Source organism: Erinaceus europaeus, chromosome 4 (genome assembly GCF_950295315.1).
Source record: "Erinaceus europaeus chromosome 4, mEriEur2.1, whole genome shotgun sequence".
In the NCBI taxonomy this organism is placed as follows: Eukaryota; Metazoa; Chordata; class Mammalia; order Eulipotyphla; family Erinaceidae; genus Erinaceus; species Erinaceus europaeus.
Genome location: NC_080165.1, coordinates 56,730,310 through 56,757,572, shown reverse-complemented (window position 1 = coordinate 56,757,572; position 27,263 = coordinate 56,730,310). Strand labels below are relative to the sequence as shown.

Genomic DNA, 27,263 nt, shown 5'->3' with positions numbered 1-27,263 from the left:
GAACAGAGTTCTGAGAGAAAGATAACCCTGGCAGGAGCTACCTCAGGCACAACACCTACAGAAATCACACCACTGATTTACCTCACATCTTCCAGTTTTATACATAAGACATAAAAACCCGGGAGTCGGGCGGTGGCGCAGTGGGTTAAGCGCACGTGGCGCAAAGCGCAGGGACCGGTGTAAGGATCCCGGTTCGAGCCCCCGGCTCCCCACCTGCAGGGGAATCGCTTCACAGGCGATGAAGCAGGTCTGCAGGTGTTTATCTTTCTCTCCCCCTCTCTGTCTTCCCCTCCTCTCTCCATTTCTCTCTGTCCTATCCAACAACAAAGCAACGTCAACAATGGCAATAATAACCGCAACGAGGCTGCAACAACTAGGGCAACAAAAAGGGGGAAAAATGGCCTCCAGGAGAGGTGGATTCATGGTGCAGGCACCGAGCCCAGCAATAACCCTGGAGGAAAAAAAAAAAAAAAGACATAAAAACTCAGGAGCAGGGCAGTAGCACAGCGGGTTAAGTGCACATGGTGCAAAGCGCAAGGGCCGGCGTAAGGATCCTGGTTCGAGCCCCCGACTCCCCACCTGCAGGAGATTGCTTGGCAAGCAATGAAGCAGGTCTGCAGGTATCTTATCTTTCTCTCCTCCTCTCTGTCTTCCCCTCCTCTCTTGACTTCTTTCTGTCCTATCCAACAACAACAGCTATGACAACAATAACAACTACAACAAGTGCAACAACATGGGCAACAAAATGGGAAAAATGGCCTCCAGGAGCAGTGGATTCGTAGTGCAGGCACTGAGCCCCAGCAATAACCCTGGAGGCAAAAAAAAAAAAAAAAAAAAAAAGACATAAAGACCCACATATGCCCTCATGAAGCCTATATGTTTCTGTGACACTTTGCTTCTGCTTAACAATAATTGTTGCTAATTGGTGCTCCAAACAAGTCTTATACCACTTGGCCGTGTTTGTCTATATCTTAAATTAGATATGAGCATACACATTAAACTCATCACTCACTTACCCTCTAACTAACCCAGTGAATCTTGTTCTAAACCCTTTAAGAAAACAAACCCACTGCCACTTTCTGTCTGATGTACTAAACTTCCTTTCACCACCCTACTCCTCACTTGAAAAATGCACAACTTGAATCACATTTCTTTTTCAGTAAGGCTATATCCATGCCGTTTAGAGGTATGATGGCACCGGGTTGGACCTATGGTAGGATATGACAAAAATCTCCACTCTGAATTTCATGTGATTAGATCACTTGTGTTGCTCTAAAGCAACAGTTAAGCCTCTAGGAGGGATGCCTTGGCACAATCTCTTTTTTTCTAAACCTCAGAGGGTCCTCTTCCAGCTCTGTACCTCTTATATTGTGAAAAGATGAAGGAGGGCCAGGTGGTGGTGCACGTGGTTGAGTGCACGTTACAATGAGTAAGGATCCAGGTTCGAGCACCTGGTCCCCACCTGCAGGGGGAAAGTTTTGCGAGTGGTGAAGCAGTGTTGCAGGTGTCTCTGTCTCTCCCTCTCTATCACCCCCTTCCCTCTAGATTTCTGGCTGTCTCTATCCAATAAATAAAATAAAGATAATAAAAAAATTTTTTAAAGATGAAGGCTCATTTGTTTTTCTTCAGTCTCATGTCAACCTCTATTTGTTCTTTACCTTCCACCAGCTCTATGTCTATTCTACTCTTGACAAAGCATTCACAGATTCTCTCAACATCAATCTTTACCTGATTCTGAACCCAGTCTACCAACAAACTATTCCAAATAATGCTGAAAAATAAGAAACCAACAACAAATTTCTTGACATTGATGTCATCAAATAATCTTTGATGATAAACATAAGCCATCAGATTAGTTGGAGATATGGAAGATGATCTATGAGAAAGGTAGGGGGATTCCTTGGTCAGTCATTTATAGAACTGGGGAATATGTTTCACCTGGAAGACTTGAACTGTGTCAAATATGGAATGAAACCCACATCAAATTCAGCTGTCATATAAGAATACTTCCCATAGACGTTCAAATTCATTGTTGCCCTGAAGTTTGTTGTGCAAAAATTGGATTAAAATAACCCAAATACTAGAAGTTTAGATGTTTTTTGTTAATAGCAGGTATCTCATTTACTGTCCTAAGAGTTTGTCTATAGGGCCCTGTTCCATGCTTGTGGTGAGGAAGGAGCTTTGAGAAGGACCATTATGGCTTTCCTAACATTCTGGTGTTCAGGGATCACTGAAGTTTTGAAAACAAAGATTTTTTTCCCTGAGGTAAAAATTAGCAGTGGCCCTCTAAGGTGTCCTCTACTTCTGTTTTCAAAAGATTATCTTCATATAGGGTTTCCAGTCAATTTGGTTCCAGACAAGAGCTGTTTGAATAAACATTTCAGAGTTCAAATGGCTTGTTGGATTGTTTCCCATGTTACTAGGGATCTTTTGATGGTCATCAAGAACATTATGTAATGGAATGCACTAACATAAACTATGTCATGGAATGCAATAGCATAAAATGCACAATGAACCCAAACAAGCAACAATTGGGTCTAGATACCAGAACATCAGGCCAATAATTTAAAGAGCTAGTTCAGTTCTCAGTAATAAGAGTCACCAATAAAATAAGATAATGAAACCTGAAACCCAAGCAGCTCAGACACGTTTGCAACCCTGGCCACTAAGTTCAAATTGCTTTCCGAATTACATCTCCCTGATGTTGATGTTGAGCTCAACTTGTCAGAATTACATGAAGCATGGTTCTATAGAACAGCAAAGAGCATTATTTCCAAGTTTACAACAAACTCTGCCTCACTTAACCCACATTTGTTGACCTTTCTGTCTCGTACTGTGGAAAGTTTCCCTGTGTGTTGTTTTTCCATGTATTACTGCAGTCTTGCTGCCAATGCGAGAAGGAGAGACACACAGGTCCTGTCTTACTCTGCAATCTTGGCTAAACCCCCAACAAAACTTTTTTTTAATATATTTTATTTATTTATTAGAAAGATAAGAGGAAAGAGAGAAAGAACCAGACATCACTGGTACATGTGCTGCCAGGGACTGAACTCAGAACCTCATGCTTGAGAGTCTAATTGCTTTATCCACTGTGCTACCTTCTGGACTCCAACAAATCTTTAAAGGAGATTTTAGACCCTGTAGATAAAATAATTGCTGTTGCTCACAAGAGATCATGATCATAACCCCAGCAGAAGCATCACATTCAGATTTACAATTTCTAGTACAGTTCATTGTTGTCAGAAGTTGTATGACACAAAGTAAACACTTTTCCATTTTGAGCTTGTCAATATTCCCTTATTATTAATATTTATTTTTATTGTATTTACTTATTTAGTTAGTTACCAGGTTTATTGCTGGGGCTTGGTGCCTGCACTGTGAGTCTACTAATTCTGGCAGCCATTTCTCCTTCTTTCCTTCCTTCCTTCCCTCCCTCCCTTTCTTTCTTTCTTCCCTTCTTTTCTTTCCTTCTTTCTTTCTGATAAGACAGAGAGAAATTGAAAGCAAGGAATAAGTAGAAATGGAGAGAGAAAGCTGCAGTCTTGCTTCACTGCTTATGAAGCTTCCCCACTGCAAGTGGGGACCAACAACTTAAACCAGGGTCCTCGCCCAATAATGTGTGTGTGTGTGTGTGTGTGTGTGTGTGTGTGTGTGTGTGCTCAATCAAGTATGTCACCACCCAGCCCCGCTTATCAAAAATTTCAAGAGTAGGTTCATAATTGTCCACCTGCAGACTGCAATGCCAAGGAAAGTAAAATATCCACTGGTGTCTGGATCCTGACATGGGTAAGCCTCAGGCACTTAATATTTCATTCATTTCTGTAGTTTGTTCTTGTTCACACTCATCCAATGTTAACAGCAGCAGTGACTACAGTCTCCACATCTACCTTCCCTTCTGTAAACTTTTGTAAAGTGTAGGAAACACTGCAATCTCCAGTAACCATGTTGAAAAGTTTTGCCTTGTGGGGGCCAGATTGTAGCTCATCTGGTAGAGCACATATTTTACTAGGTGTGAGGACTTAGATTCTGTCACCACACAGAAGCACCATGCAAAGGACATGTTTTACAAGTCGTGGATTATTGCTAGATGTTTGTCTCTTCTACCTCTGTCTCCTTCTATCTCTGTCCCTCACTATCTAAAAATAAAAAATAAAAACTCATGGGTACTGGTGTATGGTTTGAGTGCACATATCATAATGTGCAAGGACCCCAGGTTCAAGTCCCTGGGCCTCACCTGCAGGAGCCAGCTTCATAACTGATGAAACAGGTCTCTCTCTCTCTCTCTCTCCTCTATCTCCCCTCCCCTCTCTGTCTCCAGCCAATAAATAAATAAATATTTTTTAAAAATAAAGATAGAGAGTTGGGCAATAGCACAGTGGGTTAAGCACATGTGGAGCAAAGCGCAAGGACTGGCATAAGGATCCCGGTTTGAGCCCCTGGCTCCCCACCTGTACGGGAGTCGCTTCACAGGCGGTGAAGCAGGTCTGCAGATGTCTATCTTTCTCTACCCCTCTGTCTTCCCCTCCTCTCTCCATTTCTCTCTGTCCTAGCCAACAACAATGACAACAATAATAACTACAATAATAAAACAACAAGGGCAGCAAAAGGGAATAAATAATTATTTTTAAAAATATGTTAAAGGACATAAGTAATTACATTGGGCTGTCAGAAAAGTCATAACACATTTTTAAAGACTATTTATTTATTCCCTTTTTTTGCCCTTGTTTTTTTATTGTTGTAGTTATTATTATTGTTATTGATGTCACTGTTGTTGGATAACAACATTAATAACTAGGAATCAATATTTTTGTATAATATTTTTGTATAATAGAGGTATATAGTAAAAGAAGCCAAGTGAAAACATAGTAATGTTAAAATTGAATTGAAAAGTTGGTATGAATTCATTAGTTGTAATGAATATATATATTTTGGTACTGTTTATTGAAATGCACTAGAAGCAATGACTAAGCTATGTTGTGATATTTAATTCCACTCCCTGTTAGAACAAAGTATGACTTCGTGGAGAAACTGCTCATTCAAGGTATATAGCAGGCATATTCCTAGGGCTGTCTGGCACACCATTTTTGTGTGAAGAAATGGGAAAGTGGGGCTGAGGAGGTAGCATAGTGGCTATGCAAAAAGATGTTCATGCCTCAGGCATCAAAGGTCTCAGGTTCAATCCCCAGCACTACCATAAACCAGAAAACACAAAAAACAAACAAAAACAGCAATAATAACTCCCCTCCCCCAAAAGAAAGCTTTTGAAGATAATGTCATGTCAAAAGAACACAGAAGGGAGTCCGGCAGTAGTGCAGCAGGTTAAGCGCACGTGGCACAAAGCGCAAAGACTGGTGTAAGGATTCCGGTTTGAGCCCCCGGCTCCCCACCTGCAGGGGAGTCGCTTCACAGGTGGTGAAGCAGGTCTGCAGGTGTCTGTCTTTCTCTCCCCCTCTCTGTCTTCCCCTCCTCTCTCCATTTCTCTCTGTCCTATCCAACAACGACGACGACTTCAGTAACAATAACGATAACTACAACAATACAACAACAAGGGCAACAAAAGGGAATAAGTAAATAAATAGAAAAAAAAATTTTAAAAAAACACAGAAGTCCATCTGAAGGTAGCCCCACGGAAACAAATTGTGGAAATCTGAGCAACTAAAAGAACAATGATTATACTGAACATATTGAGTCAATAAAAAGTCATTAGTTTATGATACCGAATGAAATTAAGTCAACTAGACTCTTATGTCACTGTGTGAAGTAGGTGTTAAAACAGCTGTTTACTTATTGTTGTTGTTGTTGTTGTTGTTATTTCCAGAGCTTCACCACTCTTGGCTGCCTTTTTCAGATAGAGACAGAAAGGCACACAGGCAGGAAGGCAGAAAGAGAGAATGAGGCTATAGCACTGAAGCATCAGTGAGGTAGGGGCCAGGCTTGAGCAGGGCCCTCGCATAGAGCAAAACAGCGCACTACTCAAGTGCGCTATTATTTTACAAACCCAAAACAATTACTTAGTTTTAAATGTGGTGATTAATGGCTAGTCGATAACTCAACTTCAGTACCAAACTGAAGAACCTGAAGCTCCTGGTTCTATCCCTGATACTGCCTTCTCTTTCATGTGGAACTCATTTGAAAGAAAACAACTAAATGTAGGGAAAAAAGTGAAGAGGTAACTAAAGGTAAAATATCAAGGATTTGGTTTGTTTTGTCAATAAAAAAATTAAGGATAACCAAATAAGCCTGGGTATTAAAGAAAGCCTTTGAGTAATTATAATTAAATATTAGTGATCTGGGAGGTGAGACAGTGGATAAAACACTGGATTTGCAAGCATGAGGTCCTGAGTTCAATGTCCAGCATTGCATGTACCAGAAGATGCTCTGGTTCTATTCCTCTTTCTCTCATCAATTACAAATAAATATTAAAAAGTATAAAGAGATACAAGTTAGCAAAGCATAATTTCATAAACTCCAATGAGATTATTGATTCATAGAAAAATAATCAATTGATATTAAAATAAGTAGATGAATGGTTATTGCCAAAATTCATGTAGAACTAAAACAATGTCACACAGATTATCTTTGTCTCAAAAGGGAAAACATTACCTGTTAACTGAGTGACCAGACTGTCAAAACATTACTCTAGGGAATCTACCTTAGTATCACTAAAGATTGATCTATGTGTCCTTAACGGAATGCAGCATTCAATACACAACAATATAATGTCTATATGATTTTATGATTTCTTTATCGTGTATCCTTTTTATGCATTCCTCAAAGGACTGAATCCATTTCTAAAAGCATGCTGGATTATGACTGTTTTTTAGATAGTGGGAAACTGTGTATCATGAGTTGATTTATTTACTTAGTGCCAGGAATCAAAACCAGGACCTCATAAAGGTGAGCTCCATCCCTAGCCCTGTACATTATTATTTTGAATGGAAAGAATAGTAATGAATTCTCAGCACATTTAACCCCCAACTGATTTTTTTTTTCCTCCTCCAGGGTTATTGCTGGGCTCGGTGCCTGCACCATGAATCCACCGCTCCTGGAGGCCATTTATTTTTTCCCCCTTTTGTTGCCCTTGTTGTAGCTTCGTTGTGTATTATTATTGCCCTTGTTGATGCAATTCGTTGTTGGATAGGACAGAGAGAAATGGAGAGAGGAGGGGAAGACAGAGAAGGGGAGAGAAAGACAGACACCTGCAGACCTGCTTCACCGCCTGTGAAGCGACTCCCCTGCAGGTGGGGAGCCGGGGGCTGGAACCGGGATCCTTCCGCCGGTCCCTGCGCTTTGCGCCACATGCGCTTAACCCACTGCGCCACCGTCCGACCCCCCCCCCCCCCCCCCGCAGCCAACTGATTTTTTCAGTACTTGAAACACTGAAAAAAATCTATACATATATAACAATCAGCCGTTTTTATGCTTAACATAAATCATCTAAAACATCAGTTACATAATTGTTTAATATATAATTAAATTAAAGTCTTTTGTATAACCATTATGCTATCTACCTTGCCAGATTATTTTATTTTATTTTTTTGAAATATTTATTTATTCCATTTTGCTGCCCTTGTTTTATTATTGCAGTTATTATTGTTGTCATTGTTGTTGGATAGGACAGAGAGAAATGGAGAGAGGAGGGGAAGACAGAGAGGGAAAGAAAGACAGACACCTGCAGACCTGCTTCATTGCCTGTGAATCGACTCCCCTGCAGGTGCGGAGCCAGGGGCTCAAATCGGGATCCTTGTGTTTCCCGCCACGTGCACTTAACCTGCTGCACTACTGCCTGACTTCCTCCCCAGACTTTCATTTCTAAGGCTTCGAGATCCCAGATTGACCACCATCATAAGCCAGAGTTGAGCAGTGCTCTGGTAACAAAAAAAACCTACCTATTTGTTATTCAAAACAACTTTTTAAAAAATATTTATTTTATTTATTTATTCCCTTTTGTTGCCCTTGTTGTTTTATTGTTGTAGTTATTATTGTTGTTGTCGTTGTTGGATAGGACAGAGAGAAATGGAGAGAGGGGGGGAAGACAGAGAGGAGGAGAGAAAGATAGACACCTGCAGACCTGCTTCACCGCCTGTGAAGCGACTCCCCTGCAGGTGGGGAGCCGGGTTCGAACAGGTATCCTTATGGCGGTCCTTGTGCTTTGCGCCACCTGCGCTTAACCCACTGCGCTACAGCCCGACTCCCTCAAAACAACTTTTATGCCTGAGACTCCAAGGTCCGAGGTTCAATCCCCAGCACTACCATAAGCCAGAGCTGATCAATGCTGGGGTTAAATAATAATAATAATAATAATAATAATATACCTCCTGCTGTTCAAGGCTAGTCCATTCTCAGAACCTTGATTCTTTTAATTATCCTATCTCTCCTGTGTCTTCCCCTTCTCTGTCTCTAATTCCTCCTTATCATTTAACCATGGTTATAGGGTTATGAGAGTTCATTAATAATGTAAAGTAGAATAATGCATTGTACTCAGTAATAACTGTTACCTGATATTATGAGAATATTAGTTTCCCACACTTGAAAATTTTTCTCAGACAAGGATCACATACATAAGATGAAAGTATTTTTAACAAAAAAAAGGATAATGAAGTTTACAATATACAAATAAGGATGTTATTATTAATAATTATCTCATAAATGCAAGAGTTCTCCAGCACTGGTTTTGTTTGTTTTAAAGAGTTACTTATTTATTAATGAGAGAGAGGAGAGAGAGGTAGAACCAGAACATCATGTTGGCACATAGAAGGCTGGGGACTAGACTTGAGAACCCAACACTTTCTCCACTGTACCTTCTCCTGGCAACTTCTATCTCTCTCTCTTTAAAGGTTTAAAGAAATCAGAAAATATCTCATGTTCAGCGGGGAAGCAACTACAGAAGCCAGACCTTCCACCTTCTGCACCCCATAATGACCCTGGGTCCATACTCCCAGAGGGATAAAGAATAGGGAAGCTATCAGGGGAGGGGATGGGATACGGAGTTCTGGTGGTGGGGATTGTGTGTACCCCTCTTATCATATGGTTTTTGTCAGTGTTTCCTTTTTATAAATAAAAATTAAAGAAAATAACTCAGTAGATAAATTTATCAGTAATTTAGGGCTTATCATGTGAAAGGATGAGGACCTGTCAGTTGCAGAATACACCTGTTTGACATATGGATTTTCTCTTTCCCTTCCCTTTCTTCCTCCCTCTTTTCCTTCCTTCCTTCCTTCCTTCCTTCCTCCCTCCCTCCCTCCCTCCCTCCTTTTCTTCCTCCTCCCTTCCTCCCTCCCTCCCTCCCTCCCTTCCTTCCTTCCTTCCTTCCTTCCTTCCTTCCTTCCTTCCTTCCTTTCTCCATCACTGTGAAACAGAGGAGGAGCAAAGGAGAGACACCTGCAGTACTGCTCCACCTCTCATGAAGCTTCCCTCTGCAAGTGGGAACCAGGGGCTTCAATCCAGTTCCTTCTACTGCACTTTACCTATTGAATCACTACCCGGCCCCTGCTCTGTCTTTCAATATTTACTTACTTATTGGTGCTGGGTTCAAATCTGGGTTATTTTCATGTCCAAGCATGCATACTATTCAGGTGAGATGTTTTTGTCAGCACAAAGACTGGCATGTTTGACAAGGAGACCTATGAACTTAACACTATGGGGAAAGGAAAGAAAAATATCTCTTAGTCCATTTGGGCTGCTATAACAAAAAACTAGAAAACAAAAACTAGGTGCCTTTAAACAGCACAAATTTATTCCTTACTCTTTTGGAGACTGGAAAGTTCAAGATGAAAGATGCTAGCAGATTCAGTCTCTGACTGAAGATCTGCTTGATGGTTCATAGATGACATAGATGAATTAAAGCTATTATGCTTGCAGCTAAGACTAAAACAGGACATTCTAACTAATTAATGAGATATGGGAAACTAAAAAGTCATGATGATTTCTAGAGTTTTTGCTCAACCAATTGAATTAGAGGTCATTTAATGAGTGGGCAATAGGAATAGAAGTTTGGGGGAGTCGGGTGGTAGCGCATTGAGTTAAGCACAGGTCGTGCAAAGCGCAAGGACCCACGTAAGGATCCCGGTTTGAGCCCCGGCTCCCCACCTGCATGGGAGTCGCTTCACAGGCCTGTGAAGCAGGTCTGCAGGTGTCTGTCTTTCTCTCCCCCTCTCTGTCTTCCCCTCCTCTCTCCATTTCTCTGTCCTATATAACAACAATAATAACTACAATAACAATTTTAAAAAAAACCAACAAGGGCAACAAAAGGCAAAATAAATAAATATTGAAAAATGTTTTAAAAAAGGAAAATAAAGGAATAGAAGTTTGGGAGTAAGTCAGGTGTTTTTTTGTTTTTTTGTTTTTTTCCAGAGCACTTCTCAAGTCTGGCTTGTGGTATTGCAGGGGATTGAATCTGGGACTTTGGAGCCTCAGGCATGATAATCTGCTTGCAGAACCAATATGCTATCTACCCCCACCCTAGATCAGGGATTTGTTTGACTAGAAGCTGTTCAAAGAGCCAGCTGATGTACTTCTTCAGTGTTCTTTTAGACCAGAAGTTGACAAAATTATTCTAGAAAGGATCAGATAGTAAATATTAGGCCTTACATGCCAAGAAGCAAAATCAAGGTTATTATATATCTACTTAAGAAATTAAACAATATTTTTTTCCAGAGCACTGCTCAGCTCTGGCATTTGGTGGTGCGGGGGATTGAACCTGAGACCTTAGAGGCACAGACAAGAAAATTTGTCTCTTCTGCCCACCGTATCATCTGAATAACATAACCACACAGAGTTCTAAAGTCTTTACATCATTATCAAAATGAATCCCAGTAGAAAAGTTTTATCTTAAGTTCTTAAATATTAAAGTCTCTTAAATTCTATACTTTCAATACTTCTATTCTGGAATTTTAAAAAATATGTTAAAAGGGAGATGGGCAGTAGCACAGCAAGTTATACGCAGCTGGTGCAAAGCACAGTGGTAGTGCTGGGGATTGAACGTCCCCCTCTGTCTTCCCCTCCTCTCTCCATTTCTCTCTGTCCTATCCAACAACCACAACATCAATAACAACAACAATAATAACTACAACAACAATTAAAAAGCCAAAGGCAACAGAAGGGGAAATAAATAAATAAATATTTAAAAAAGAAGAAATGAAAGTCTATTGCATAAAGTGCTATTAACCCTGACATACCTATAAGATCTATCTCTTTCACTATAAGGAAAAAAGGATGAAGGTGGAAAGGTAAACTTTGTTTGAATCAAATTTTTTCATCATGGAACTCAACTTCTGTATAATGAATAATAACTTGGGGCCGGGTGGTGGCACACCTGGTTGAGTGCACGTTATAATGCGCAAGGACCCAAGTTTGAGGCCCTGGTCCCCACCTGCAGAGGGAAAGCTTTGCAAGTGGTGAAGCTGTGTTGCAGGTATCTGTCACGATCTCTATCACCCCCATCGCTCTTGATTTCTGTCTTTCTCTATCCAATAAATAAATAAAGATAATAAAAATTTAATATGTAATAACTTAAAAGAAAAAAAAAACCTCAGGGCCAGGTGGTAGTGCACCTAGTTAAGTGCACATATTACAATGCACATGGACCTGGGTTCAAACACTGGCTCCCACCTGCAGGGGGAAACCTTCATGAGTATTGGAGTGGTGCTGAGGTGCCCCTGTCTTCACCCTTCCCTCTCTATTTGTCTCTACCCAATAAATAAATAAATAATTAAAACACCTCCAGCATAGTGTTTTAATTGGTTTTACAGAAATAGTAACAAAGTGCTACAGAGATTAAGGAAAGGGAGGAAGTAATTCTACCTTAAGCTCAGACAGCCAAAGTGGAAGTTTGGGTAAGTTCAACTTTTTTTTTCTTAAGATTTATTTATTTTTTAGAGAGAACCATCACACTCTAGCATATGCAGTGTCAGGGATAAACTTGGGACCTCAGACATGTAAATCCTGTGCTCTACCACTGAGCCATCTCCCTAGTCACAGATGTTGAATACCTTTGAAGTGCCAGGTGTATCTGAGACTTTAAGAATCCCAAGATATGGAGTAGGACACCAAAGTAAAAATCCTGGGGTGAGGGTGAGGGTGGATATTTGACTTCTAGGGGTGGGGGGGTGGGGGGTCGGGGGGTAGGGTGGGAAATAGTCTTTTGGTGTGGGAATGGTGTTTATGTACACTCCTATTAATTTTTAGTCCTATAAATCATTATTTAATTAATATGAGAGGGGAAAAATTGACTGTATGTCTCAAACTTTTTAAAGTACAGACTGAGTCTTTTTAATACATAGGCTGAGTCTTTTTTTTTAAGTTTTTTTATATTTATTTATTTATTCCCTTTTTGTTGCCCTTGTTGTTTTATTGTTGTAGTTATTGATGCCATCGCTGTTGGATAGGACAGAGAGAAATGGAGAAAGGAGGAGAAGACAGAGAGGGGAGAGAAAGATAGACACCTGCAGACCTGCTTCACCGCCTGTGAAGTGACTCCCCTGCAGGTGGGGAGCCAGGGGCTCGAACCAGGATCCTTACACTGGTCCTTGAACTTTGCGCCACCTGCGCTTAACCCGCTGCACTACCACCCAACTCCCCATAGGCTGAGTCTTTGATATGTTGACTCTCTCAAAAGCCTAGACCAGGGAGAACAGAAGCAACCGGTGGCACAGCTATATACAAATAATGTCAAAGGACATAAATTATGGTGATGTTGGGTATTATACAGCAGATCCTAACAAAGGGATTTTTCAAAGTTAATCCAATTGTCAAATAATGTGATTATAACAATAACTATCTATTGTCTTCTTGAACCCTAAGACAGCAGGAACCCCACACTTCCTCTATAGAGCCTATATTTCCCACAGTCCTGGAACCTTAGGGTGGGGTGCACTTTCCTGCATGCTTCTCTCAATTCATACCAAATAATATTGCATCGGCCAGTCACAACCTAATCAATGCAACGAGTACCACCTTAGCATGCTTCACTTCAGACTGTGTCCAGAGAGTTCAGGTGTGGAATGACAACCCTTCAGCTTCATTACTCAGGTGAGACCTTTCCTTTCAAAGTATTCTCTAATTCCATTTCAGATGGTTCACTTCCTAACAAAGTCCCAAAACCTAGATATAGACCAGGTCCCATGAGATAGAGCATATGTTCACACGTATCCATAAACTAGGGCAAAATATATACCTGAAAGCAAAAGTACACAATAGTCCGCAGTGAGTCAGTTTAAAGTTCCTAATAAAATAATATCTAATTAAACTTAGATACCTTACTCAGCTACTTCCTATTACAGTTCTCTCATTCACTCCAAAGCTAACCTTAGCAAAGCAAGAACTGCAAAAGCTGAATAAGGACAAGAGACTGGCATACTAATGATGACTCTTTAGTCACTATCAGGCCACCCCATCAGCTGGGGCCCTATCCGGGGAGGGGAGTCCTGAGATTCCCAAAAAGACATAGTAGGTCTAGACCTCAAATAAATCCCTCTATCCATTGTTACCAGTCATCTCTATCAGGAACAACAAAATAGACCCCACATAGGACCTTGCCCTCAACTTGGGTCAACAACGGTAGAGAATGTTCCATCCTCCAAAGGGAGGATGGACAACATACTCTATACTACACCTGAGGAATATGGGTTGATATTGGGGCAGCTTGGAATATTCCTACTCATGACCACAGAATGTGAGCTCAGATCTATAGGAATGCAGAAGTCACATAGACTCCTAAGCTGAATATGGGCCCCAGACCAAATCAAATTGATGGGGTTTACAGTCAACAATATTTATACCCCTTCCCAGATCCAGCTTTCTGTCCCTTTTCCAGCCATGACATCATCTCCCCAGACAATAACTTGGATTCACCTGCATATCAGATTTCAGACTCAGAGAGAAAAAAAAAAACTATTATAGCTACAGACTCTTTGGAATATAACTAAAATATGCCTACTAACTATCTACAAAATGGAGGACCCCCCCCCCCAACACTTCATCTGCACTATTCCAGCCTTTAGGTACATGATTGTTCAACAAATTGTTTGGCTTTGTATGTTAACTCTCTTTTCATCCACCAGGTTCCAGATGCTACCATGATACCAACCAGACTTCCCTGGACAGACGACCCCACCAATGTGTCCTGGAGCTCCGCTTCCCCAGAGCCCTGCCCTACTAGGGAAAGAGAGAGGCAGGCTGGGAGTATGGATTGACCTGTCAATGCTTCCCTGTTCAGCAGGGAAGCAATTACAGAAGCCAGACCTTCAACCTTCTGCATCCCACAATGACCCTATGTCCATACTCCCAGGGATAAAGGGATAAAGAATAGGGAAGCTATCAGGGGAGGGGATGGGCTACAGAGATCTGATGGTGGGAATTGTGTGGAGTTGTACCCCTCTTATCCTATAGTTTTGTTAATGTCTCCTTTTTAAAATAAAATTTTAAAAAATAAATTAAAAAAAAATGTAGTGAGGGCCAGGCGATGACGCATGGGGTTAAGCACACATAGCATAAAGCGCAAGGACTGGCGCCAGGGTCCCTGTTTGGGCCACAGACTTCCCAACTGTAATGGCTTCACTTCACAAGCGGTGAAGTGGGTCTACAGGTGTCTATCCTTCTTTCCCCCTTTCTATCTTCCACTCTTTTCTCAATTTCTCTCTGTCCTATCCAACTACAATGGGGAAAAAATGGCTCCCAGGAGTAGTGGATTTGTAGTGTAAGCATCAAGCCCCAGTGATAACCCAGGAGGCAAAAAATAAAAAATAAAAAAATAGGGAGGCAGGCCGTAGCGCAGCAGGTTAAGCGCACATGGTGCAAAACACAAGGACCAGCGTATAGAGCCCAGTTCGAGCCCCCCGGCTCTCCACCTGTAGGGTGGTTGCTTCACAAGCAGTGAAGCAGGTCTACAGGTGTCTTTTTCTCTCCCTCTCTGTCTTCCCCTCCTCTCTCCATTTCTCTCTGTCCTATCCAACAACAATGACATCAATAACTACAACAGTAAAAAAAAAACAAGGGCAACAAAAGGGAATACATAAAATATAAAAAAATAAAAATAAAAAAATAAATGAATGTAGTGGGTGGACTATGAACTACTCTGAGATCCTGCCATTAAATTTGCTCTGTTAACTACAGTCAGAAAATAAGACTGCATGCCTGAAGCAATTAACAAAACAAACAAACAAAAAAATCCCAATATAGGGGGCTAGGGAACAGCAAAAGAACTCACCTGCACATGACCCAGAATCACGCACCCACTCACTACCTCCTCTACCCTCTGACTTCAGTTTCCCCTTGAGGATTCTTTCCATGCCCACTTTACTGCCTCAGTGGAACATGTAATCAAGGTGTTTGCTGAAAACTGAGCTCTCTCCTAGAAAATTTTGTCTTGAGATAAACATTAAAAAATAAGAACAATGGGGAGTCGGGCTGTAGCGCAGTGGGTTAAGTGCAGGTGGTGCAAAGTGCAAGGACCGGCATAAGAATCCTGGTTTGAGCCCCCAGCTCCCCACCTGCAGAGGAGTCGCTTCACAGGCAATGAAGCAGGTCTGCAGGTGTCTTTCTCTCCCCCTCTGTCTTCCCCACCTCCATTTCTCTGTCCTATCCAAAAACGACATCAATAATAACTACAACAATAAAACAACAAGGGCAACAAAAGGGAATGAATAAATATTTTTTAAAAATAAGAACAATGGGGGGTCGGGCAGTGACGCAGTGGGTTAAGCGCAAGTGGCGCAAAGCGCAAGGACCTGCGTAAGGATCCCGGTTGGAGCCCCCGGCTCCCCACCTGCAGGGGAGTCGCTTCACAAGCGGTGAAGCAGGTCTGCAGGTGTCTGTCTTTCTCTCCCCCTCTCTGTCTTCCCCTCCTCTCTCCATTTCTCCCTGTCCTATCCAACAATGAACAACATCAGCAATGGTAATAATAATAACCACAACGAGGCTACAACAACAAGGGCAACAAAAGGGAGAAAAATGGCCTCCAGGAGCGGTGGATTCATGGTGCAGGCACTGAGCCCAGCAATAACCCTGGAGGAAAAATAAATAAATAAGAACAATGAAGTCACCATTCCCAAATCGACGCCCTGAATATTCCTTAGAAGTTCCTAGTGCCCTAAGTTCAAGCCCAGCCCCCTACTGCACTGAAAGAATCTTCAGTGATGTGATGTCTTTCTGTTTCTACCTAAAAAAAAAAAAGTCAACCTGGAGTGGTGAAGTCCCAGTGCTAACAAAAAAATTAAAAAGAATAAGTTCCTACTCCCTGAACCCCCAGAGTTTATCTAGTTTTTGTCCTTCAGATCTGGCTCTTTAGTCCTCCCTTTCATTCCAGTCAACCTACATTGCGTTTTGATAAATTTGTTTTTATTATCTTTATTTATTTATTGGATATAGACAGCCAGAAATCAAGAGGGAAGGTGGTGATAGAAAGGAAAAGAGACACTACTTCACCACTCACAAAGCTTTCCCTCTGCAGGTGGGGACCAGGGTTGGAACCTGAGTCCTTAGGCATCATAATGTGCGCTAAACCAGGTGCATCCCCACCTGGACCCTCTATGTGTCCTGATAGACTTAGAGCCGGCTTCTGTAACTTACAATCAAAGTATCCCAGTCAATGAATACAGCCATCTACAGAATGTGCAAAAAAGAATGGCAAGTGGCTAGAAATGTAGTTGATCCAAAATTGACAGATCTTCCCCACATCGCTTTCCTAGTGTTTTCAGTTGTTATCATGAGGATGAAAATATGGCAAGATTCTTTGGAGAGGTTCAGTCATAATATCATTTTTCAGTCCCTTCTGGATATTAGACCCACTAACTCTTAAAAAACATACTCTGGGGAAAGACAATTCATATGTCTCTAACTCAGTTCTACTATGCACACCCATGGCCATCATTTGACAAATGGAATTCTTTATGAAACCTCTGCTGACCTATAATGGGAAGTTTTACTTACTTCCTTTTGAGCCACTACTTTGTATTAATAATTTTCATGGACTTATGCCACACTTATTACTAGTAGTTATAGCTTCTCTAGTTGCTGCGAACTCTTTGAGGTCAGGGTACAAATCAGGATTTAGCATAGTATTTTGCGTAAGTAAATGTTTGTAGAATAAAACAGTGACAGGTCAGGGCCTTAAAAGTGGCCCACTGGCATTTAGGAGTGTTGTCTGAACTAGTATGAAACCATCCCATTGTTCACCAATCAATACAACTCACATATACATGGAACACATCTGCAGCTCTGTTCTCACACTACTACTTTCACACAAATTATTCAATCCAGTCCACTATCAATTTACATTCAGGGCAGTTTATTTAAAGAAATTAAATAATCTACAACATTCTCCCATTCCATTATCTACCCTTTTACCTTTCAACAAAGGAACTGGCCCCACCATGTGAGGATAGGGTCAGAAAAGGTGCAGTTTCACTCTGTAGTACTCTCTAACCTTCAGCATGTCTCAGACCTGAGTCCCTCTGACCATGGCCACATGTTCAGAACATTGGTACTACCCTGAGAACATTTAAATCAGTAACCATCTCCTGAGTTTACTGGTTACATCCCAGTCATTATGATCCATATGAGTGATCAGCGTTGGTCAAAGGTAGACAAGAGGCACAAGGTGTGGGGGGAACTTCCTCAATTAAGAGGGCTCTAGGAAGGACACATGGAATGTCAATTTGTTAAAGTGCTCAACTACAACATAAAAAATAAAAAAAAAATAAAATAAAAAGGTCATGGAAAAGTGCCTACTAGTGAGAAATCAAGTTATGGTGTGAGGGGCTTCTGGAGATACAGCAAAAGAAAGCACAGAAAAGGAAATCTGTTTATATGACTGCAGCAATAATGAGGGAAAGCTTAAAATTTAGTCTCTTAATTAGTAGAATATTGAGTCAAATATATCCCTTGATGGAGACCAGCTCCTTTAATTCCTCATGGACATGATATGGGGTCTTTATCATTACGCCTTTTTGTGTTAAGTCTCGAGAAATAAAACTTCTAATCTGAAGTCTGGTTTCCTGTACAAAAAAGGTCTATGGTAGGGACATGATCAATCTACATATAAATTGTTTGCCTATATAGTTAATCAGCTATTAGCCTACATGCTAATTAAGAGTAATAAGCAAATATTTGGAGCCAGATGAGAAATCTGAGTTCCTAGATTTGCAGAGTTGAGGCTCATACCTAAGAACAGAAAAACTCACAATGTATTTATCTTCTTGGCATGAATACAAGACCCAGGTGGCATTGTAGTAAGGGGTAAGTATCCACTAGCAGCAGTGGCTCTCCCATCCTGAAAATTAAAATATTGCTTCAGCAGTCACTTATAAGTCCAGTGAGCAGTGGCCCATCCCTGGCCCTTGCACAAATCCCGGTGACGAAGGAAGCAGGCATGGACTCGAAAACGACGACCACAGTGAGGACAGGCATGCAGGGCTCCAGCATGGGTTTTCATATGCTCTGTTAGGTGGTGCTTCAGCTTGAAACGCTTGTTGCAGATGCCACAGCCGAAGGGCCGAAGGCTGAAGGTCAACATGATGTGCCGGTCACGCTTTGGCTTCACTGCGAACCTCTTCCCACATAAACAGCCAAAACGTTTCCCATCTGCAGGGGGTGTCCCCCCCAGTTTCACAGGCCCATGCACAGCCTGCCCTACTCCCCCAGGCCCTCCACCCCCTGACAAGATTTCATTCCCGTGAAGATCCACTGGTTTCCAGGATGGCCCCCCTGTCCCAGATGTTGCCCCTGTTCCTGAGGGCAACAAGAATCCCAGTTCCCCACTGCCTTCTGTGTCCCCTCCAGGAAACACTTTGGTTTCCTCCTTTACTCCTCCTGGCTGAGGTCCTCCCCCAGATATCTCCTCCTTAGGTTCAAAGGGTTCCTGCTTAATGTAGAAGATTTTGGGGGACAGTGTAGGAGTAATAGCAGGAGGCTCAAGTGATACACTCTCACCTTCAGGAAGCCTGCGGGGAGTGGTGGATATAGGCAGCGGGTGGGATCCTTGAGGTCGGGGCAGACCCCCTGATACTCTCTGCAGCTGAGAAGTTTGAGAGAGTACTGTTGAGCCCTGATCCTCCTCCTCTTCATCTTCTTCTTCCTCTTCCTCCTCCTCCTCCTCTTCCTCAACCTGAATCTGTAACACCTCTCCCAATTCACTCCCCTCCCCTACTATGGGCTCCTCAGTAGAAGCAGCAGACTGGCCAGGGGTTTGGAAAGGGGATGAGCGAATGCACCAGCCTCCTGCAGAGGTTGTAGTGGAAAGTGTGGTTCCACGGGTTGAAATGCCACCACCAGAGGTTTCTAATTCTCTGAGAATCTCTGAGCACTGATCTACTACTTGCCACATCTGGAGGCCACTGGCCACGAGGAGATGGGCAGGGAGAGCGTCCAGTGGCAGACGGAGATGCCCTGAATAAATGAGCTGGAGCAGCCCTTCAAAGGCATCGGCTTCGATGACACTGGGCAGAGTGAGCCGGGGTGCGTCCCCCAGAAGAAGTTTGTCGTGAAAGTAAGGAGAGGCTGCGGCCAGCACGGCTTTGTGGGCCCTAAGTTCCCGGCCCTGCACCAGGAGAGACACATCACAGAACTTCCCCTCCAGCCTGTGGCGGTTCAGGGCCTCGAGCAGCAGTGAGCTATGCTGAGGGAACTCGATCTGGATTGTCCGTGGGAGTGGGTTGCAGGTCGGGGCCGGGGGGACAGCAGGCAAAGGCGTCGAGGTCTCCATGGCCTCCTGGGAAAGAGAGATTATAGAGGACGGAGCACAGGCGATGAGGGGCTGGGGGGGGGGTGCACCCCACGCGGGAGGAAGGCTGTGAAGGAAAGAGATGCGGGTCACGGAAGCCCTGAATAAGGAGTACCAGGTCTTCCCCAACAATATCGTCTTTTCCCTACCCCCGCAAAGGTGAAACTTTGCAGTCAGCGATGATTTCTGCAGATCGGATCTACGCACTCCCCAAACCCAGAAAACAAAACAGGCGAACACACAGCACACCAATAGGGTTCAGACTTCCAGGACCTGAGGAGGAGGTCCTGCAGTCACCAGTCTGACCTCGCCGGCCCGAGTAGCCTCCCGCCGCGCTGCTCTGCTCGGGCGCTCACAGGTCCCCACTCCAGGGGCGCGGCGGCCCTGCCCGTAGTCACCCGGCTGCACCCTACAACCCCGAAGACCCCCGCCGGAAGCTGCCGCCTCCCCTCCCAGGCCAACGTCGGAGATGGGCGAAGACAGAGATGCAGCCAATAGGAAAGCGAAGCCTTACAACCTCAACTGTGATTGGCTGGGAGTTATAGGAGGCGGTGCTAGGATCATTAGCCCCACCCCGAGCAGAGCCCAAGCAGAAGGCGGGCGGGAACGCTGGGGTCAGGGTTCTATGTAGCGCCGCCCTGGTCGGTGTGAACCGGCAAGATGTAGTGTGTGCCTGTTGTGCGGGCCGGGCGCTGTCCACAGCACCTAGTATCGTGCCTCAGCCCAACGTACTGTGGCCCTAGGTTTCCTTTGGGTAGACTGAGGCTGGCAAGCGGTGGCAGCGGATTGGAAGCCAGCTTCACTATTGGACCCAACTTCTTCCCTCCATTCCGCATAGGTGCGTTCACACCAGCAATTGGCTTGAGTGTGTGCGCGCAGATACTTGACATTTTGTCGATGTTTCTGTCTGAGCTAAATGGAGCTGAAGCAGGGGAGAGGTGGCCTGGATAAGTTTATCCAGTGCAAACCTCATAAGACATAATGCATTTCCCCAGATGCAGGGTGATGTAGGAGACTTAAGGTATGGCAGAGATGTTCAGTTTCTCACTAGCTGTCAGCTTCCTTTAAAAAGCAGAGCCTGATGATGGAAAAGGACCTAAGTGTAGCTGAGTGTTCTGTAGAGAGATGGGGAGATGGGAAATTGTGCCTTGTGTCAACACTGTACTTACTGTAAACATATCTCCCAATAAAAATGAAGCAGCAAAAAAAGCAGGGCCTGTCACCCTATTGATACATTAGAGGTCCCAGATTAGGAAAATCACAGCGATAAAAGAACAATCTCTGTTTATTAAACATGATTTTTCTGTTTCACCACACACTCCAGAAAAAAAGGAAATGGGGCTGGGAGTGGAGAAAAGGGTCAGTGGCAGAGGACAGGAGGCTGGGAGTGGGGCAGGATGGGGAGGGAGAACGAGAAAACAAAATAAAATTGGTAGGAAGAGCATCTGCCTACCCTCAGGGGAGTGGGTGGGAAAGGAAGCCTGGGGGGAGGGGGCCAGGAAGCTCTGTACAGAGGAGTTGCCCCCAGCCCCCACACACACACCCCGGATATGTACAGTACAAACCCCAGATAATTACAACAGCCAAAGAAAGGAGGGGGGGCACCCAGGGGTAGGGTCTGAGGTTAGGAAAGCAAGGAAAGGGCACAGGGATAAAATTTCACATATTTACAACTTTTATATAAGTATAAATTTGGCCCCAGCTGGGTATATGTGTATGGGGGTGGGACTAAAGAGGATCTGTCCATACAAAAGAAAGAAGGGAAGAGTTTGGGAAGTCTCAATACCAAACGCAAGAAGGGATGAGGGGGCAAGGCTGGGAAGAGGACAGCAGTTAGGGAAGTGGGGTGCCAAGAAGGAGCTTCTCCCCTCCCATGACCTACCCACCCCAAACCCCATCCATCCTACCTCCCCTATCCCGCCAGAGAGCTATGTACAGAGAAACACCGAAAAATTGTGGAGCTGGCGGGCGGGAGGGAGGGGGGTGGAGGGAGATTTGGGGGGGTGGGGGAGGATGAGAGGGAAGCCCAGCCCTGTCCTACCTCCCCCAGGGGACAGAGTCATGGAAGGGGGTCCCCAACACCCCTCCTCCAACACAGGTCCCCCCACCCTGGGGGAGAGAGACATGGCTTTTCCTAGAGTAAGTTCCCCCCTCCCCCTGGGAGCAGAGACCAAGATGAGAGAGGAGAGGGACAGAGGGGGCTGTGTGTGTTAGGATAGAGCAGATCAACTAGTCTGACCCCCCCCAACATACACACCCTCCTAAACCCTAACCCTAACCTCAATTCCACCCCACCCAACACACTGGGGGAGGGGGGGGCATAAGCCCCCTCACCCCGCTCTGGGACCAGCCAAGAGCAGATCAGGTGTGAGAAGAAGGGGAGACAACTCCCATTCCTCCCTTGCCGCCCCCTCCCTGCCCCGGTGGCCCCTCCACCCCATCTGGGTTCTGGGTGGGGAGGGAGTAAATTTAAGAGTGGTAGGAGAAGAAGGAGTTTGTGCGTGCTGAGCCCCCCCAGACGCTCCTGAGAAATCAAGGGGTAATAGGGCCCCCTCACCTGGGGTCCCCTCCCCATAACAAGGGGGACAGGGGAGGCCAAAATGGGGTGGTGGAGGGGAATTAGATTGTCAGCTCTGGTTACTGCTAAAAAATCACCCTGAAGTTGAAAGTTTGGAGGTGCCGCACCCCCAGGGTGGGGGGAGGGTCTGTCCCCCAGTGCTCAGGGGAACGATGAGGCAGAGGATGGGGATAGCACCCCAGAGTGAAGGGGTCTGTGTAGGGTAGGTGGTGTCCTCAGGCAAGGGTCCCTGGGGGTCACAGAGGGGGCAGCACCCCAACAAGAAGGAAAAGGGGTAGCTAAGGGTCTCCACTCTCCCTCCTAGAAATGGTGTAGTGGGGTTGGGAGATTGGTGGCCCCCAAGAGGCATTCAGGGAGACAATTCCAGTGTCCCTCGGCGATATCCAGTCCTGGTGATGGGTGCTGTTCCAGAGTCGGTATGGGGAGGAAGGAAAAGGTCTGCAATGTTGGGTGGGTTAGTGGTCTGCGGTGTTTCGGAACTCGCCGTTCTCGGTGATCTGCAGCCGGGGTGGGGGAGGCGGGGCTGGGGGGGCCAAGCCGTTCCAAGGTGGGGCCAGCGTCACACGCGGGTTTGTTGGACCCAAGGGGGGAAGCTGCCTCTCCTGCAAGACACCAAAGAGGAGAGCGCGGACTTATTGAGATGCTTCCTGGAGGCCTGGCTGCCAGCCCCCTAGTAGTGGCCTCCCCATAGCCAGCCCCTCCACAAACCACGTCCCATCCCTTCCCCCACATCCACACCGCCCCACACCGCACCCCATCTTCCTATTTTGTTTCTCACCTGCAGTAGAAGTTTCTTCTGGGATCAGAGTAAAGAGAACCTCACCCCAGACTCCTAACAGGGGCCTTCAACCCAGGGAGTCACACCAGGAAACCAGTTCAAAACAAGCAAGTTTCTGCTTTACCCCCAACCTAATGTTTCCATCCTCCCCTGCCCAGCCTACCCTCCCTTGGAAACCCCCTCCCACCCTACCCCATATTTGAGGCAGGAACTTTGTGTAGAAGGAACAAGGGAAAGCAGTACAGCAAAACCTCATTAAACCAAACCCCCATGGATTTGGATTTTTTTTTCTCATAATTTGAACAAAAATGGGCATGAATTTTCCTTTATCTATGAAGAAAGAGTGTGCTAAGCAAATTAATAGTGGAAATATGTCTGTAGGAGGGAATGTTTAACCTATTCTGGAAAAGAGACTGTTCAACCCTATCTATTCATTAGCGCATGCTCCCTGAGGGCCTTGATGGAAAAGCCTTGTTCATTGAGTTCTACTTACTGTATATATTTTGAAGACATGCATTTCATTAAATAGACACTGTCATTCAGTTTTGTCACTTATTCAGAGTGGCCATCTTCTCAAATATAACATTCCAAATTAGAGAGGTTTAACTGTACTGGGGGGAAAGGAAGGGGATTCAGGGAAGTGATGTGGTAAGAAAAAAAAATAACTGTGGGAGGGTTGCCTCTCTCCCTGGCTAAGGGCAGAAATGACTCTGCCCAGCTGCTGCAGAGACACAGCATGCCCAAATCTCTGCATCCCCAGGGAGCAGAAACTGGCTTCCTTCCTTTCCACCCCCACATTCCTTTACTCCCTCTCCCTGAGCTCCCAGATAGAGGGTGAGGGGTTCTGGACACCACTCCTACTGCTAGTCCTATTCTATCACCACCTGCTGCTCCTGAACCAGCTCCTGGCTCCTGCCCTCAGTTCTAGCTTCTGTTCCTCTGCTGGGAGAGAAGAAAGCCATCTGTATATCTCAGTTCCAGTCATTTACTGGCTTTAAAAAAGATACAAACTTTATTTTTTTAAGTTAATGGGTGGGCTGCAGAGGGACCAGCCAATCTCTAAAAGTGGTTTTATAAAAGTGCCTGCCCTGAGCTGAGGAGAAAATGTAATGATTATGCAAACAGATTCCCATGCCTGAAGCTCTGAGGTCCCAGGCTCAATCCCCCATACCACCATAAACCAGAGCAGAGCAGTGCTCTGGTAAAAAACAATAGTAATAATAATAATTCCTAGACCACAAGGTATTCAGGCCTGGCACTGTAAATCTGTTTAAGCACATTTCTAAAAAAAGAAAAGTTTTCAAAAACATTCCAAATAGAAGCGCCCAGCTCTACTCTCCCTTCCAGATCAAGGAGCATGCCTCTGAAATGGTCACAAAGCCCCCAGCCTTCAGCAAAGCTGCCCTCTTAGCTTGCTGAGCATCTCACACATTTTCCATGCATCAGCAAGAGAGGAAGTTCTGTATGGTCGGGGATACTGAGTGTGGCAGGAGAGGAGAGAGAGGAAACCTCAGATTCCCTTCCCTCTGCTTGTCTGCTGGCGACAGCACATAGGCATGCCCCCTACACCCCCATGGATCCAAATTTAGAAAGTGGATAAATTAGGGTGCCATTATTCATTTTACAAAAGAATTCACTGCAGGAGCCCTTTAAATGCTGAGGTTCCCTGGTGCCTTTCAGCATCTGTTTATAGATCACTAACTACTTTGACAGAAAGGCTGGGCAGACAGAGAGTTAAAATTACAGTGTGAGGAGCCACTGCCCACTGCAGATCAATCCCATAGAAAATAAAGCAGTTCAGAAATGATGTCAGTGGCTGACAGGTTCCCATTTACTGGCTTTTTAGGTAGAATTATGTGTCCAGCAAGGTGACTGACGGGGTGTTGAGGGAGGAGAAGTGAGTGGCATTAGCAACTCCTGATATGAGCTCTTGACAAGAATACAAGAACTATTTAACATGTTCTTTCTGGCGTCTCTGGCTGAGAGTCAACATGGCTACTGAGCCAATGCCCTCTAGCTTCTCCATGAGAAGCCTCATCCCATTTCCAGCTCTTAAGCCATGTGAGCTGGTCCACATTCTCACTCTGTCCAAGGCTCCTTTCTTGCCTGTTCTAGTTCCACATACCTTGCTGACTATCCTGATATCTGAGTAGCATCCTTTCCAGGACCCCCACAAAGCCTCCCTTAGTTAACTATTCACTTCCCACCCAGTGGGGTCAAATAGCCCCACGTGCCTTCTAACTCACAGGTGTAAGGGAGGAGGAAGAGAAACAGGCAAGGGGTGGAAGGAAGGATAGAGAACCAAGGTTAGGAAAAAAAGAGGAAACCCCAACCTACCTGCTGCAGCATAGCCCCTATAACCAGGCCCCCCAACACTTTGTCACCTCCACCCTTTTAACAAACTCCACCTCCCATCATCCCAACCTCCCTCCACCCCCCCCCAACACTCTGGTGAAATGGGGGTGACAGACATACGCTGGAGAGATAAAGGAAGAGGACTGATTCAAGGGGGGGGGGTATCTGTAGAAACAGGAGTATGCTCTGGGAATGTGCTGGGCCTGTCTCAGCAATGGTAGGTGTCACTGTTCCGGGGGCAGCAGGAAGTGCTCTCTTTGGGCAGTGCACTGGGGAGATAGGTCTGTGCAAGAGGTGTTGGGAAGGTAGGGTCTGCAGAGGTTCTCAGGTGTGGAGGGCAGCAGTGAGAGAGGGGAGAGGCTCCAGAAAGTTGGAGGGGAGTGGGCTTTACGACCAACCTGCAGTGGTCCGGAGTCACCTCCCCCTGTGTCCTCCGCCCGTGGTCAAAGCGGAACGAGGAGAATTACCTGATGAGGAGCTGCAGGGGGAAAGAGTGGGGTCATGGGGTCAGGAGCCTTGGAGGTGCTGGTGGGGAAGCCTGGCGGTCAGAGCAGAGGAAGGAGAAGCATGGGTGGGAAAGTGAGCAGAACTGGGGGAGAACAAGGGGTAAGAGTGCTGAGGAAGGTCCTCTAAGCTGGCTGGTGAGAAGACAGGGAGGGCAGCAGGGAGCTGGAGAGCAGGTCGGGTATGAGGACCATAAGGAGAGACAGGCTGAAGGAGGCTGGACTACACATTAATGGAAAGTAAAGTTATAGGAAGGGAGGCCCTTATGATCTGAAGAGTCAGGAAGAGGAAGCTATCTGGGACCTGCCCAAAGAGGCAAAAAAGCTCGGGATTCAAGAAGACAGCAGTAATGTGTGCCCCAAGAACCCAAGGCACCATCCAGAGCCCAAGGAAACCAGAATTCAGATTGTCCTGTGCTCTAAAAATTACAGCTTCTAGCTCTTCTGAGCCAAAGGCTCAGGGAAGTTAAACTCCCTGGCTTGCATGAAGCAGGCAAAGAAGGGACGGGGCTTCCAGAACAAGTGGAGCACGAGGGCAGTGAGAGGTCCTGAGATGCAGACAGCAGTTGGGAAGATGGGGTGGGAAGGCACAGGGTTGGGCTGACACTGCCAGGAGTGACAGAAGCATAGACGATGGGATGGCATGAAGATGGGGCCACTGGGGGGGTGCTGCCAGCATCCCAGTGGACAATGGGAGAGACAGATGGCAATGGGGCTGGGGTGGCAGGTGCCATGACTGCACGAAAGACAGTGGGATGGATGGGGATGGGACACGGAGAAGATAAATGACATTGTAATTTCCACCTGAGCGTCGAGCAGCCTCTTCTTGGGTTCGGGCAGCGGCTCAGCCATGGTGGGGTGGTCCCGGCGCAGCTCCTCCTCCACCAGCATCAGCCTGAAGGGACGGGCTTCAGTGGGGTTAGTGGCGGGCACGGGCTCAAAGCCTGCCCATGGGACTCTTGATCCCGGGGAACCCCTGAGCACTCTTAAGAGAAGCCTGGTGCACCCCTGAGAATCCTTTCATTGTCACAACCAAGACTCCCTGTTACTCACCTTCTTCTCAGGGATTCTCAGTGCTAAAGACAGACCACTTCCTCTGTTTCTAAGACCTCTCTCTCCCAGACACCCACCCCTCAGACCCCCGAGCCCTCCAGTTTCCCATTCACAATACCCCTTGCACAGACCCTGAGAACCAAGAACTGGCTTTCCTACCCCTGCCCCTCACCCCATTCTGCCCACATTTTGGTTTCAGTGCAGCCCCGGGACTGCCCTAGCTATCAAAAGTCTCTACCATCATTATTATCCCCAGCATCCATTTCCGGTCTTTAATAG

The 27,263-nt window shown here is 45.2% G+C and overlaps 2 protein-coding genes across 16 annotated transcripts in view; both read right to left on the bottom strand.

Annotated features, from left to right (window-relative positions):
* Positions 1 to 17,263: 17,263 nt before the first annotated feature.
* On the bottom strand, positions 17,264 to 20,180 carry ZBTB9 (zinc finger and BTB domain containing 9). 4 transcript variants are annotated; one of them, XM_060189616.1, is made up of 2 exons: positions 19,960 to 20,180; positions 17,264 to 19,784 (listed from the first exon to the last, which is right to left on the bottom strand). In XM_060189616.1, exon 2 carries the CDS (start codon positions 19,697 to 19,699, stop codon positions 18,296 to 18,298), a length of 1,404 nt encoding a protein of 467 aa, XP_060045599.1. In that variant the 5' UTR covers positions 19,700 to 19,784; positions 19,960 to 20,180; the 3' UTR covers positions 17,264 to 18,295. The 4 variants fall into 4 exon arrangements, with proteins under 4 accessions (XP_060045599.1, XP_060045600.1, XP_060045597.1 ...); XM_060189617.1 differs by having other exon boundaries at positions 19,967 to 20,180; XM_060189614.1 differs by having other exon boundaries at positions 19,991 to 20,180.
* An 804-nt stretch (positions 20,181 to 20,984) lies between these two features.
* The window catches only part of SYNGAP1 (synaptic Ras GTPase activating protein 1), a 34,321-nt gene continuing 28,042 nt past the window's right edge, over positions 20,985 to 27,263 (bottom strand). For 8 of the 12 annotated variants that reach the window (XM_007527438.2, XM_060189605.1, XM_060189606.1 and 5 more), the window contains 2 exons: positions 26,736 to 26,826; positions 20,985 to 22,897 (listed from right to left, as the gene is read on the bottom strand). In XM_007527438.2, coding sequence (XP_007527500.1) covers positions 22,751 to 22,897; positions 26,736 to 26,826 — 238 coding nt within the window. In that variant the 3' untranslated portion in view covers positions 20,985 to 22,750. Of the gene's footprint in view, positions 22,898 to 23,566; positions 23,685 to 25,826; positions 25,907 to 26,735; positions 26,840 to 27,263 lie in introns of all 12 variants that reach the window. The other 4 variants (XR_009549484.1, XR_009549482.1, XR_009549483.1 and 1 more) reach the window with 4 other exon arrangements.